The 14,493-nt window shown below is 42.7% G+C and overlaps 1 protein-coding gene across 2 annotated transcripts in view; it reads right to left on the reverse strand.

Annotated features, from left to right (window-relative positions):
* The window catches only part of tead1a (TEA domain family member 1a), a 47,795-nt gene that overhangs the window by 12,483 nt on the left and 20,819 nt on the right, over positions 1–14,493 (reverse strand). For both annotated transcript variants that reach the window (XM_085414820.1, XM_085414819.1), the window contains 5 exons: positions 9,028–9,092; positions 5,979–6,041; positions 2,988–3,119; positions 2,730–2,779; positions 217–278 (listed from right to left, as the gene is read on the reverse strand). In XM_085414820.1, the coding sequence (XP_085270946.1) occupies positions 217–278; positions 2,730–2,779; positions 2,988–3,119; positions 5,979–6,041; positions 9,028–9,092 (372 nt within the window). The remainder of the gene's footprint in view (positions 1–216; positions 279–2,729; positions 2,780–2,987; positions 3,120–5,978; positions 6,042–9,027; positions 9,093–14,493) is intronic.

The raw sequence follows: 14,493 nt of genomic DNA on the forward strand, positions 1-14,493 counted from the left end.
CACAAACTTTTAGTACAGATGACGTAAGAAAAGTCAGCTCGACACCTTTTCCCTCTCACGACCTCTTCACGATACAAAAGCGGGAGTGCTGGAGACCCAGGTGTTCAGACAGATTCAAAAACCATCCTGTAGTGAGGCAGCGGTCTAAATGGCAGGAGACAGGACTGCGAGTCCGCTTTAAAAAAAAGAAGATAATTACGCTGTGGTCCGTCTCACCTGAGATCGTGGTGGTCCCTGCTGTCTGCACAGAGTAGGCTTGCTGAGAGAAAGGCTTGATGCTGAGAGAAACAGAGACAGAAGCAGAAAGGAAGCATTGTCACTGTACTTACATTATACAGCGAGGAAGTCTGCTGTGCGTCTTGTATGAACAGTAGTAGAAGCACAGAGATCAAGAGCAGCTCCGAGTTCAGTAAAAGCTATACCAGCCCTATTTCCAACCATTATCATCATCTCACGGGCACGTAAGAGCAGCAGGTGATGAAATGAAAAGGGGGTTTGAACTTGGTGCAGCTAGCCATGTGAACAGAAACTAGGCCAAGAAACCAGCTTAACCATGTTGGAAATCAAATGTACCGTTATTTTCTAAGGAATTGGAAGATTCCACGTGTCACTCCTGCAAACTAATCAGATTTATGACTTCTGAATTGCCACCTTGTTTAAACATCCATTCATTTATTCTGATTGCATGCATCTGGATGTGTCTGCGAGACTCTTGTTATGATTCTGTGTGCTGCAAAAAATGCATCAATAACTTTAAGCCAAATCCAGACTGACAACACTGAGAAATCTTTGTGTGTTTGAGTTCTGGCTTGTCATATTTCAAAAAGCACTTAGTAGTAAATGGGATGAACTAGGGCTGGGCGATATGACCCAAAATTCATATCTCGATATTTTTTAGCTGGATGGCGATATAAGATATATATCTCGATTTTTTTTTTTAAGCCATAAAGTAAGAACAAAAAGAGAGTTCTTAGTCAAAGCTGTGTCCCAGATGTCACACAGGCACTTTTATTAACATACAGCACAGATGTACATGAAAAATTACTCAAAATTAAATTATGAGCATTCATTAAATAATAATGCTCCATAAATAAAAGAAAACAAGGTTGTTTTTGTGCTAAACAAAGAGCTCACAATTGTGCAGTCAAAATGTAAACTAAAAGACGCTGAGCGTAATAACAAAGACAGACAGATTTCACAGCTGCTCTGTTCCCAAGTTTTACTGTGTGACTGATAGCCTGGAGTTTGAAATCCGCTTCATAACCACGTCTCTTACAGGTGCCATTTATGGTCCTTATACACACACAATAGGTAATATTACGTTGATGCACAGTACATATCACTCCGCGAAGCTCCTCGGTAGCCGTAATGCGCCGACAATCTATCAAGCGGTGCAGCTCCGTAGCTTACCAAAGTCGTACTCAAACATTTTTGACAGATTGCTGAGCGCCGTGTACCACATAAAATCAGTTCGCGGCCATCAAGCACAACCAGAATTCATACATAAGGCGCGCTATCAACTTTTGAGAGAATGAAAGGATTTTAGGGTTAGCGCTGTTAGCTCGTTAGCATGTTTAGCTCGTTAGCACGTTGACGCCGTCCAGCCCCACGCATGGGGCGATGCGCAGTAACTCGTTAACGGAGATTTGCCGTGTCCGTCTTGTCGCTGCCTGCATGTGAAGCGATGGGGAAGGAGGGGGAGTTGTCTTCAGTGAAGGCGAGGCGGAGTAACGTTGCGTAGAGACAAAAGTGGACGAAAGAGAGGCAAACTTGCGGCTCCACAACTATAATTATAACGTAACATAGACTATATCGATATAAAGGATATTGTCACATCTTATATCTCGTATAAAAATATATCGATATGTTTTAAAAACTCGATATATCGCCCAGCTCTAGGATGAACCCTCTCTGACATTTCAAAAACATAGCGAGTACTCAGTAATAATGTCTACAGCCAGAGGAGTGAAAAACTCCTGATGTGAGGGTTTACAAGTTCACTTAAATGAAACAAAGTGCATGTTTCACTGTGTTTAGTACAGTTAGTGGTTAGTATGGCCACTGTCAGTGAAAATGGAAATTACAGAGCAGTTTAAGATTTAAAAACTTACAAATTTAGAAGACATCTCATAGATTTTGGGGGGGAAAAATAGGTCTTTTTTTCTCTTGGTCAACGAACTATATTGTGTTACTTTGCAAAGGTGTAACAACCTCTTCACACCAGTGCTGCTGCCGGTGCTTGACATGTGTTATGCCTCCAGTGGATGAACTAATCAAATTTTAGCCTTCTTGGCAATCGGATTAAGCCATAAGAAATTACCCGTGATTTTAGAATGACCTGTAACCACATTGAGCATACTATCAGAAGCATCCCGGCTTCACGGTGCTGTAAATTGGGCCTATTTAGAAGAAAACAATACGCTGATTTGGGAGAACTGACAGCTTATCAAGTTCCTTGACTTAAAAACGAAAATCTCCCAAGTGTTTGCTTGTGAATTCTTAACTTTATCAACAGATTTTACTTTCAAATCATCGCAATCTTTCCATAAAGTCGTGAATTGATCTCAAGTTATTTCTCAAATCCTATCCCACACCTGCAGACCAGTCGCTGTTATTTCATTTTACTACAAAAGGGCATAATATGCATGATAGTTTGCAGTTGTGCAAGCATGGACAAAAGAGAAAACATGTAAAGTTGGATGAGAACGTGTAAGGTGACTGCGACTCACTCTTCTGCGGTGGAGCTGGACTGTCCTCCAGGAATCATCCCCTGCCACAGCTGGAAAGACACACATGCACATTAATACACTGGACTGAGAATGCAAACCATGCATGCAATGCAATCTCTGCATGTTTTTTGTGCACTGCCACTTCAGATTGCTTTATTTCTATTCATCCCCTACTCCCTGTATTTATTCACAGAGAATAAATACAGCACATCTGTGTATGTATGCATGTATGTATGCACGTGTGTGCGCAAGTATTACCTGTGCATTAGCAGGGAAGCTGGCACGGACTATCCCAGGCAGCAGCTTGCTGTGTATGGCCGTGGCTGAGACGATCTGAGCAGAGGACATGGAGGAGATGCTCTGCAGAGCTTTCTCCTTGGCATTCTGGTCCTGCATGTAAACAAACACCACACACTCATTAACATCGTCATTCCTCTGAACATTGTCATTACCGTGCAGCTTGTGCAGATCAGCAGTGAGTCATAAAAAGCCGGAAAATTCATGAAATTGAGAAGAAGAATCTGAATTGTCTTGAATAATGGAATCTTAAATATTAAAGCTTGAGGGGAAAACACTGTCCCTGTGTGACTGGATGTGATCAGGCTGCCACTTTCCTGCTACTTTTTGATTGCACAAATTAACGTACAGCAATTTAAGTAAACTGCCCAACATGGAGCAGCTCATTTGCCAACAAAACACCGTGTAGCTCCAAGCGAACAATTACAGGAGCTTCTTTTACACCCTTATCAGGGTCAGACTACATTCTTTCGTATCTAAATCTCTTGCTTTGTAAAAAACTGTCCCTGTGACGTTTCAGAGCGATTCAGGGGACAGGGCTTTGTCTTTTTGTGCATGTCATTTGGGTGTGGTGATGTTGCTTGTGGCCTCGAGGGAAAATCATGGCGACATGAGTGGTGAGCGGCGAGGACAAAGTGTACAGCAGAGCTGAATGTGCTTCAGACGGCGCGGTGAACATTGCTGATCAGAGCTGCTGCCTCGGGGCAAACGATAACATATAGCAGATTTATAAGCTTGATGGTGTGGGCTTATTTATAACGTGAACAAAAAGGCTGCATGAAACTCATGAAACAGCTGAAAGAAATGGAATTAGAGCCACTGCCATAGCTGGAGAATCACTAATTGGCTGCTTCACTCAAGTTAATTGGCACTGAGAGAAATCTCTCCTCCTAGGGGAGGTAATAACATTATAGGAGGCACTGAAATGGGAATCATGCTGGATTTTCATATTAAATACCAGGAGCCATATGGGTATGATAACCACCTTGACCTCAACTCATTCCTTCAAAATCACCAATGATCCTGTTCCTGTTGAATGAGGAAGTATTGTGAAATCCACACAAAGAGTCGCATACGTAGTTTGATTTTTAATAGATGATCAGAAAATGTATTAAATCTGCGAAGCAGCAAATGTTACTCGGACAGCAGACACACTATCTGATGATTTTGTATCTTGAATGGTCTCATGGTCTGGGATGTGATCTACACTGAGCTCACACTTTCCCCATTCTTCCCACTTTTCTACAATATTTCGGTTTTCTAAATGGTCAAGTGTTACGCACAGAGGGTGGCAAAGAGGACAAACTCCACCGAAACTCACCGGAGCATTGGTTTTGGCAGAACAAAAGATCAAGCTCAGCCAGCAGTACCGGTAGCTCAGTCAATCTCAATCCCTGCCCACGTACGCTGACGCCTAAGCTGATAACCATCTTCACAACCAATTGGGAAATCTTGCATGTGTAATGATACCTGCATACAGTTGCTGCCTGCCCTACAAACTACTTTGCAACCCATTTCCTGCCATTTCTGTCCTAATCAATCTCACAGGTGGCTTCTAGGTGCTGTTAGGGGGGACCTAAAAGGCCTCAGGCCTTCCATGTATAAATTAGTGGAGATGGAATAACAATCCTATTTTGGCTAAAGTGATCCTGAGAGAACTACGGGCACTGCTATAATCAATATTAAAACCTTCAGGGGCTACAGGTCAATTCATTTTAATGGATTAGTGACGGGCTCTGTGACCTAATCATCTGATCAAGCCTTCATTTTACTCCAAAGACTGTCATACAACCTTTTGGCCATAAGAGCCATCCATATACACAGTTAATCACGTCACACGTTACAGTCACGTAAGAGATGCGTGCAGCTCTTCAAGAAAGCCACGTGGTGACGAAATTAGCACTCACACATACACGTTTGTCTGTTATAAAACGTGTACGGCCCAAGAACTCGCGAGCATCATCAGTGGCGTGATCTCATGTAAGATTGTCTACGGTTAAAGAGGTCTTTCCACCTCCTTTGTTGACAATTACCAACTTATTTGTGGGTTAAAAGGTATAATATTCAAGAACTGAAATGAATGTATAGACACATAAAGAAGTACTTGCTCTCAATCGTCACTTATACCCCACTAGAAGCTTTTTGTCATTAGATGTGTAACCAATTAGAAAATTGTTAAGGGGGGTAAAAAATAAATAAATAAATCAGAAAGCAACACTAGAGACATGCACAATTTTTCCTAAACATATAGTGTATCATCAACAAAAGGATCTATATGAATTTGAATAACCTTTATTATAAACTTCAATTAACCATCTGTTGTTTCTTTTATGAAAGCAAACAATTGTTCTCATTCCGACTGCTCTTCTCGGAAAACAAGCGCTCCCTTGTTGCTTTACATAAAGTTAATTACAACCAACTGTGAGGAAGAAAAGGAAAGAGGGGTGAAGAAGGACAAGATACTAAGGACACGAGATTAGCAGACTCAAAGAGAGAGAGAGTAAGAGGACAAGGACAAAATAATGTATGGATACAAGAGAATGACAGGAAGAGGAGGAAACACGAGAGAGTGAAAAACCTAAACAGACCTAATTATACACCTAGGAAACTGGTGTCAACGTGACAGGCGTCCTCCCAGCTATAGCGTCACATTAACAAGCAAAGAGCAAAGCAGCCAGCTACAGATTCCCACTGCTTCTTCAGGACAGCTTCAGAGACTCCAAATTTTAAAAAGTGATTTTTCTTTCATTCCATTTCTTAATGTTAACGTAGAAAAATCTGTTTGCAGTTGTGTGGATGATGCTGTTTTCACTCTGTTCATCCACTGTAGTCATCACAGCAAATCCTCACTAATCATCTGTGTTTATAGCAAACAAACTGGAAAAGAAAAAACAGCAACACTTCCTGAGCAGCAGAGGATTTTTCTGGAAACGTTTCTGTGCGGTCTCTTACCTTTAGCTTGGACTGAAATTCCCTGGATTTTCTTCGGGCCAATACTTGGATGTGACTGGATACCTGGGGGAGAGGAGACGAGAGGAGAGGACGAAGTGAAGGAGGGGTTGAAGGGTAGGAAGGAGAGGAGGAAGAACCAAACAGTGAGTTGCCATGGTTATGAAAGGACTGTTGCTACACTGGAAGGGTGCACACACACACACGCACACACAGACACACACCTACCTCCCCTGACAACAGTGAATAGACCCATCTATGCACATCTTTTGAGCAAGCAAAATGACACCTGGGAACACGGGCCAAGAGCTCAGATACTAAGATTACACTTCACTGACATGCAATAATTAAAAAATAAATAAAAATCCAGACACCCAGTTAGTGTTTCTCAACAGACGGGTGGTATAATCTATCATTCTCCTGTATTTATATCATTGCTCAACTTGTAACAGTAGCGCAGCTGCTAGGCAGTTAGTCGGACAATACGTTCCTGGTTTCCTTTCTAGTAGCACAGAGAAGATGTCACATTTGGTTGTTGTGACAACAAACACAACACTTTCCAACACAGTTTATTTGACTGGACGACTGTTATGTTAAAATGAAATGAAACTGCAGAATAAACACATTATATATGGCACACAATATGACATAATACACATATACTCCAATTAAAATCCATCAATGGAACATAACCATAGTCAACAATATGAGGTCCAAAATGCACGTGTATATAATATAAAAGGATGGTTGGTCGTCAGTAAAACTACAGTTATACAGTGGGGCAAAAAAGTATTTAGTCAGCCACCGATTGTGCAAGTTCCCCCACCTAAAATGATGACAGAGGTCAGTAATTTGCACCAGAGGTACACTTCAACTGTGAGAGACAGAATGTGAAAAAAAACCCATGAATCCACATGGTAGGATTTGTAAAGAATTTATTCGTAAATCAGGGTGGAAAATAAGTATTTGGTCAATAACAAAAATACAACTCAATACTTTGTAACATAACCTTTGTTGGCAATAACAGAGGTCAAACGTCTACTATAGGTCTTTACCAGGTTTGCACACACAGTAGCTGGTATTTTGGCCCATTCCTCCATGCAGATCTTCTCGAGAGCAGTGATGTTTTGGGGCTGTCGCAGAGCAACACGGACTTTCAACTCCCGCCACAGATTTTCTATGGGGTTGAGGTCTGGAGACTGGCTAGGCCACTCCAGGACTTTCAAATGCTTCTTACGGAGCCACTCCTTTGTTGCCCGGGCGGTGTGTTTTGGATCATTGTCATGTTGGAAGACCCAGCCTCGTTTCATCTTCAAAGTTCTCACTGATGGAAGGAGGTTTTGGCTCAAAATCTCACGATACATGGCCCCATTCATTCTGTCCTTAACACGGATCAGTCGTCCTGTCCCCTTGGCAGAAAAACAGCCCCATAGCATGATGTTTCCACCCCCATGCTTCACAGTAGGTATGGTGTTCTTGGGATGCAACTCAGTATTCTTCTTCCTCCAAACACGACGAGTTGAGTTTATACCAAAAAGTTCTACTTTGGTTTCATCTGACCACATGACATTCTCCCAATCCTCTGCTGTATCATCCATGTGCTCTCTGGCAAACTTCAGACGGGCCTGGACATGCACTGGCTTCAGCAGCGGAACACGTCTGGCACTGCGGGATTTGATTCCCTGCCGTTGTAGTGTGTTACTGATGGTGACCTTTGTTACTTTGGTCCCAGCTCTCTGCAGGTCATTCACCAGGTCCCCCCGTGTGGTTCTGGGATCTTTGCTCACCGTTCTCATGATCATTTTGACCCCACGGGATGAGATCTTGCGTGGAGCCCCAGATCGAGGGAGATTATCAGTGGTCTTGTATGTCTTCCATTTTCTGATGATTGCTCCCACAGTTGATTTTTTCACACCAAGCTGCTTGCCTATTGTAGATTCACTCTTCCCAGTCTGGTGCAGGTCTACAATACTTTTCCTGGTGTCCTTCGAAAGCTCTTTGGTCTTGGCCATGGCGGAGTTTGGAGTCTGACTGTTTGAGGCTGTGGACAGGTGTCTTTTATACAGATGATGAGTTCAAACAGGTGCCATTCATACAGGTAACGAGTGGGGGACAGAAAAGCGTCTTACAGAAGACGTTACAGGTCTGTGAGAGCCAGAGATTTTCCATGTTTGAGGTGACCAAATACTTATTTTCCACCCTGATTTACAGATAAATTCTTTACAAATCCTACCATGTGGATTCATGGATTTTTTTTTCACATTCTGTCTCTCACAGTTGAAGTGTACCTCTGGTGCAAATTACTGACCCCTGTCATCATCTTAAGTGGGGGAACTTGCACAATCGGTGGCTGACTAAATACTTTTTTGCCCCACTGTAGTTACATCAGAGGTTAGCTTGCGCATGTTGGCTTACAGCTCCAGCTGCACTATCACACTTACCGGAGCTTTACTAAGCACACGCATCTTTACCTCGAGGTAACAATGATACAAGTAAAATCAGGATCAGTAACCAGCGTGGCCAGTGTTGGGAAGGTTACTTTTAAAATGTATTCCACTACAGATTACAGAGTACATGCCCCAAAATGTATTTTATAACGTATTCCGTTACGTTACCCAATGAGATTAACGTATTCTGAATACTTTGGATTACTTAATATATTATCATGCTTCTTACAACTACATGAATGTGATTTATTACTATTACTGAAGGTTATTCGCCATACCAACACCAACTAGATGTTTAAATCTTAATATAAATGAGTAACAGTAGGTGGACATTAGGTAAGGCTGCACTTTTTGCAGCGATCTCGTATAGAAAACTATTCCTCCCCAACACTGAGTATAGCTGACTGTAGCTGCACCTGAATGGGCTTTTTTTGCACTGCTGAATCAACAGCTAATCGGGGAAACAATATTCTTTAAATCTCTGTGCTTTTTTCCGACAGTTGGAGATCTTTTTTTTTTCCCAAGCTACTCTTTGTATAATGGGATACGTGGCGATCCATACTGTAGGCGGCATGACTAGATTTAAAGCGCACTCCCATTATTACCTGTTTCCTTGTTCGCGTCTTCCCCGTTCGGAGTTTGATGTATCTGGCTATCAGCTCGTTTCGACCTGGAGGCACAAGACACAGAACATAGTAATGAAACATTATGCATGCCCACATGCATGTTAAACCCCATTTGACCGGTCTTTCGTTTACGCGGACAATCGCACGCAGAAATCATATGACCCTGACAAACAACTTAGTGGCTGATTTAGAGCTGTTGACCCAGCGGCCTGGTTGACGTGCAGTTTCACATAGAAACGCTGTAATCACCGATACCCCTGTTGAGCCGTCCACACATACACACATGCACATAAAATCACACACGCCACGGCCCTGAATACACATGACCCAACAATACAGGCATTCATGCGGACCGGCCGTCCCCTGATTAAAGGAGCCAGCAGGCCAGCTGTACCCGTGTTTACGCGTGCACACATACACGCACACATAAAGACACACACACACGCACGCACGCTTACGATGCTGAATAATTCAACCCATTCAATGGGGAGCACAGCAGACTCAGCATGACCTGGCTAGTATAGATTAGCCAGGGAGAGGGAGGCAGTGAGAAACAAAGCAGAAAAACACAACTTTTACATCCAGAGAAACTGCGAAGGGGAGGGGAGGGGTCGTTTGCACATATTAACTTAGGCCTGCTCCGCCTGGCTATATTACAGCTTTACAGTCCTTAGGAATTAAGGACGACAGACCATTTTACAGATTTCAGGAAATTATGTAATTTGACTGTAATTTTATTTGCTAACAAGCAAATGCGGTTCAGTTTGGTTTGGTTTGGTTTCGCTCCCGATCTGTTCGCTGTTGCAACCAAGTGGAAAACCAAAGTCGGGCCAGCTGGCCAACTGATGGTCAAGATCAGCACAAAGCCAAACCTCAACACACTACCCAAATGGCTTGCAACAATAGCCCTAACTAACTAGCAGATGGTGTGTGTGCATGCGTGTGTGTGTCTGTGTGTGTGTGTACCTTCTGAGCAGTCCCACTCTCACTGAGATATGGAGCTTAGACTGATAAAATCTACAGCTCACCATGCAGGTGTTTTCCTTCGAGCAGTCAAAAGCTGTGACTGACGACAGCACGCAGACGCACACACACACACAGTACACATAGATGTATACGCAAACATGAGTGCGTGCTGTGAACGCGTGCACAGAAACACACACACACTGAGTAGTCCTGGCTGTGGAGGCTGACATCTGACTCCAGAGGGGCCAGCTGGTCTTTCTAGGAGGCTTAACGGTGAATTATCATCCTTCACTAACCCTGCGGCACACATCCCTCACTCTCACCCTCCCTCTCTTTCAAAAACTCTCCAGCACACACACACGCACGCACACACAAACACACTTTCTTCCCTCCCTTCATTCGGCCATCCATCCATCCTGTGTTCTGGCTGTTCCTTTTCCCCCCTCCTCTGTCCCTCTTGTAGTGAATGGGCTTCCCGTCTGCTCCCTCCCTCCCTCTTCCACTCTCTGTCTCCATCTCTCTCTACTCGCCCAGTGAAAGACTTCAAGGCCAAAGTCAGATGGTCATTAACCGTGACGAACAGAAGCAACCCCCGTGCTCCCCCCAGCTCCCTATCTCTAGGCTGAGGCCACCGCGTGCAAGCCGATATTAATGGAGACGACAAACTGGGAAGAAAGAAAAGTAATGAAATTACATGTTTGTTATGTGATTCTGAACCATTTAGAGCTGATTTGAGAACACGAAAAAAGTTCCAGAAAACACAGGAAACAAGAGCCGGGTTGGTGACGTAATGCTACGACGACACAGGGTTACAATACAAAAGTGAATACGAGGTGGTACGAGGCAGAACGAGTGAGAAGGAGAAGCTAAATCAGACGCTTCCTGCAGTTTGTGTGGTTAGAAATGCGCCTTTTCTTTCCTGTCCGCTAGGCGCAGTACATTACTGTTACGCCGTCGCTCTCTTAGTGGGGTGATTAAGAGCTTCAGCTGCTTCATAGAATAGCTCAAAACCCCTTTCAGAATAAGGTCAAGGCCTCGCTGACCGCGCTCGCTAACAAGGCTGGAGTTGAGTGGTGTGTATTGTTGTGTACCCTGGACAGACCTCAGAGACCACAGGGGCCAAACACTGGCCTAGAGCCTGGATTCGCAGCAGCTTTGTGGGAGTTTCTGTTCGTTACATCCAAAAAGCAGTTTTTAAAGTGCTAAACCTTTAGGATTTGCATTTGCACTCATTTGAGGCTCTTCCCTTTGTCCTCCAAGGCACAATCCCTGAAATCCTGGTTGGTGCAGACTGAAGTTAATCTTTCATTTATTACAAACAAGCTGCCAGTTCTTTTAAAGAGTAACCAAATCCTGTTAATCTTTTACTGCCAGGTGATGCCACCTGCAGAGATTTGGTAACATCGACTTACTCTAATGTTGGACGACCGTAATATGTAGCGCATCACGGTATCCGACTTGTTTCAAAGGAACCAAGAAGTGTTGACTGAGTGTTCCCAGCACCGTGTAAATATTGTTTTTCAAAGTGCTGATAATAGTATGATATTTGTTGCCGGTGTCAGGGAACGGAATAATGTGATGATTAAAACATGCAACAAGAAGAAGCTGTGAGGATAGAACCAGTAAAAGACTTAAACCCTCAACTCTGACAACAAATAAAGCCTTTAATATTCATTTTCTCCTTTCATTCTGAAACCACTCCAAAATTTCAGTATTAATACCAGTTTATTCCAATTTAGTTACAGTGCACACTGAAATTAAACGTGGACTAAAAATGTTTTTTCCGTATTACAGTGGTCTAAGATGACTCGTTATTTGTGGGGGAATGATCGCAGGACTCGGCGGTTCCTCTTTGCTTTGTTTTTGCGTCTCTTTCTTTTCCTTCGGTCTCATAAATCCTGTTACTCGCAGCAGCACACGTCAGCTTTGACGGCTGAAGTCACGGACTAGCTGGAGAGCATTTAGCAGCTTAAAAAAACAGATATTTCCTTTTAAAAGTGTTTGTGGAGACAGCTAAAAGGAGAGCGAAGGCTACCAGATTTCCATTTGCCAAACAGGGCTTAAATAAATGCTAATGCAGACGCGTGCTCACGCACATGTTCACCATAAGGTGATAAGATCTGGGTGTTGTGCTTAAAGCTTGTCAGCACTGCTGATCACATAGTGAAAACCACACTAATCTGACCAGACACTGGCTTAAGAGTAAATTTGTTTTCTACTGAATTATCCTTTAAAAAGAAATTTCTTTACTTTTATGTGATTTATTAGAAATAAAGACAAATGTAGCTGAAAAAAGCGGCGATTTGAGGAACTTTTCTCTTAATAACGTCACATAAAGTAGGCGGCAGTGAGCCTGAAATTTAGTGAGTCTTATGATTTGTATTTTATTATTACTGGAAAACAAACTTGGGTAGGTTACAGCCCCTAAGAAGGTAAAAAACAATATAGATACATCGGCGGGGTACAGTAACGCACACACAGGAAGAAACATTTAAAAAATACAGTCACGCATCGGGCACGTGAGGATTCAATTCCTCGCCATCTAAAGGATTTCGAAATGAACAGACAAAGGCAGAAGGGTAGCTAGCCCTTTGTCTTAGGGGAAGATGAAGAGTATCTTCAAAATGAGTCATATAAGTCGAGTAACTGGTTTCGCTGAAGTTGATTTTGCAACGTTGTTGGTATGTCGACTGGAAAGAACCAAAACCATTCAGCCCCAATGAAGGATGCAACCTCCAGTTTAAGACGATTACATTTTTACAATGAAGAAAATGTAGGTGTGTATGACACCATGTGACTGGAAAACTTTTGCCAACATGTGTCACAGTCTATACTTCTTCCACTGTTATTCTCGATAAGTAAAGCCCCCTGTGACATAGCTGGTTTGAGCATGCTCGCCGCTGAAGAGACAGATGCCGTTCTGTGTATTAGTCAGTAGATCTATAGGATATGTAGGAGACAAAGACACTGGTCATTATATTGTACTTTTGATGCATCTTTCCCAAGGATAATAGAGCCATTATTCGCCTTTTCATTCCCTGTTATATGCACCCACATTATGATGTTTCTAAGCTTCTCATCCACTAAGTTTATCCCGGCACTTTTTGTACCCGTTTCTTCTTCTTTTACGTTTCACTCCATTTTCCTCCACCCTGTGGGGGGTGTTTCTAGAACCGCAGTAGTCCCCTGCCTATCAAGTATTACTCGTTTCTCCTCTGTACTGTAAGACAACTTACCAGCCACTCAGTGTGCCTTAATGTAATGTCAAAGAAAGCGAATCTACCCTTAAAGATGTTTAAGTTTGCCTTTAATAACTAAGCTTGTATTTTGCTTCTGTGCAAGCAGGAAAAAAAGCAGAAAAATCATTAAAAAACAAAACAAACTCAACAAAGCCTCAAGAGCCCGATTACACACCAGGCATGAAATAAAATAAGAGCCTATTCAATCCTGCAAGCTCCATTAGCTAAAAATTACAATAAACGAGATACTGTTTTATAATTCCGCTTTGCACAGATGTTGTAGGCAATGATTAAAACCCCTGGTCTCTGTGGCCAAATGCTGCTCATCCCTTCTTGCCATTTCGCCTTTCCTGCTCTGCCTCTGAAAACAGACACCATCTAACTCGATTAGGTCACCATGATAAACGTGTCAACAACCTGCACACAGAGTCAGCAAGGTAAACAACTGAACATGCCACCAAGGCAGAGAACAGAATGAGTCTGATTGATCGGCAACTGATCGGGAACACAAAGGAGGTCGATCGCGAGGTTTAGCATCAACGCGACAGGAGAGCGCTGCTGCTTCCAATCTGTGCATGTCCGTAGCGTTTAGGGTTTTTTGGGTACACCTCTCTCTGTTTCTGCTCTATTCAGAGAACAGCAGCAGTGCATCCATGAATGACCAGGGGATGTGAAAGAACATTTAGCTCATTTCTGTTGAAAGCTGGCTGGCTTTTTTTGCATCACAACTCAGCCAAATAATGCAGCGAGATTATTTTTGTTCCATAGCCCTCCATAACAACACACGTGGCCGGATCTACACATCAGAAAATGTATTAATTTTATTTTCACCTTTATTTTGGACAGCACAGTAGAACAGCAGAGAGAGAGCAAGGGGAACAACACACAGGAAATAGCCCAGGGCGGACTCGAACCCAGAAGCCTTTTAGCAAATAAGTCACCTGCTCAACCACTGAGTTATACCAGCACACAGAACATTAGTACTGTTGGTTTAAGACATCTAATTATAGTAGATCATGTTCCTCATAGATTATCATAGCATTAATGTTACATAAGTTTGCTTTACAGGCTTAGAAACTCTTCTTATTGTGTCTCTGGGGTTCAAAGAAAAGGACAGCTGAAGCAAAACAACAACATGAAGCTAAAAAAAGAAGACGATTCGCTAAAATTGCAAAAATTCCGAAGGAAACTGTGACGTTGGGACAATTCACAAGTTTTTAAAAGTATAACTTTAAGGTGC

This window comes from Rhamphochromis longiceps, linkage group LG7 (assembly GCF_057381845.1).
Source record: "Rhamphochromis longiceps isolate RC_006_pf linkage group LG7, R_longiceps_female_GT1.1, whole genome shotgun sequence".
Lineage (NCBI taxonomy): Eukaryota > Metazoa > Chordata > Actinopteri > Cichliformes > Cichlidae > Rhamphochromis > Rhamphochromis longiceps.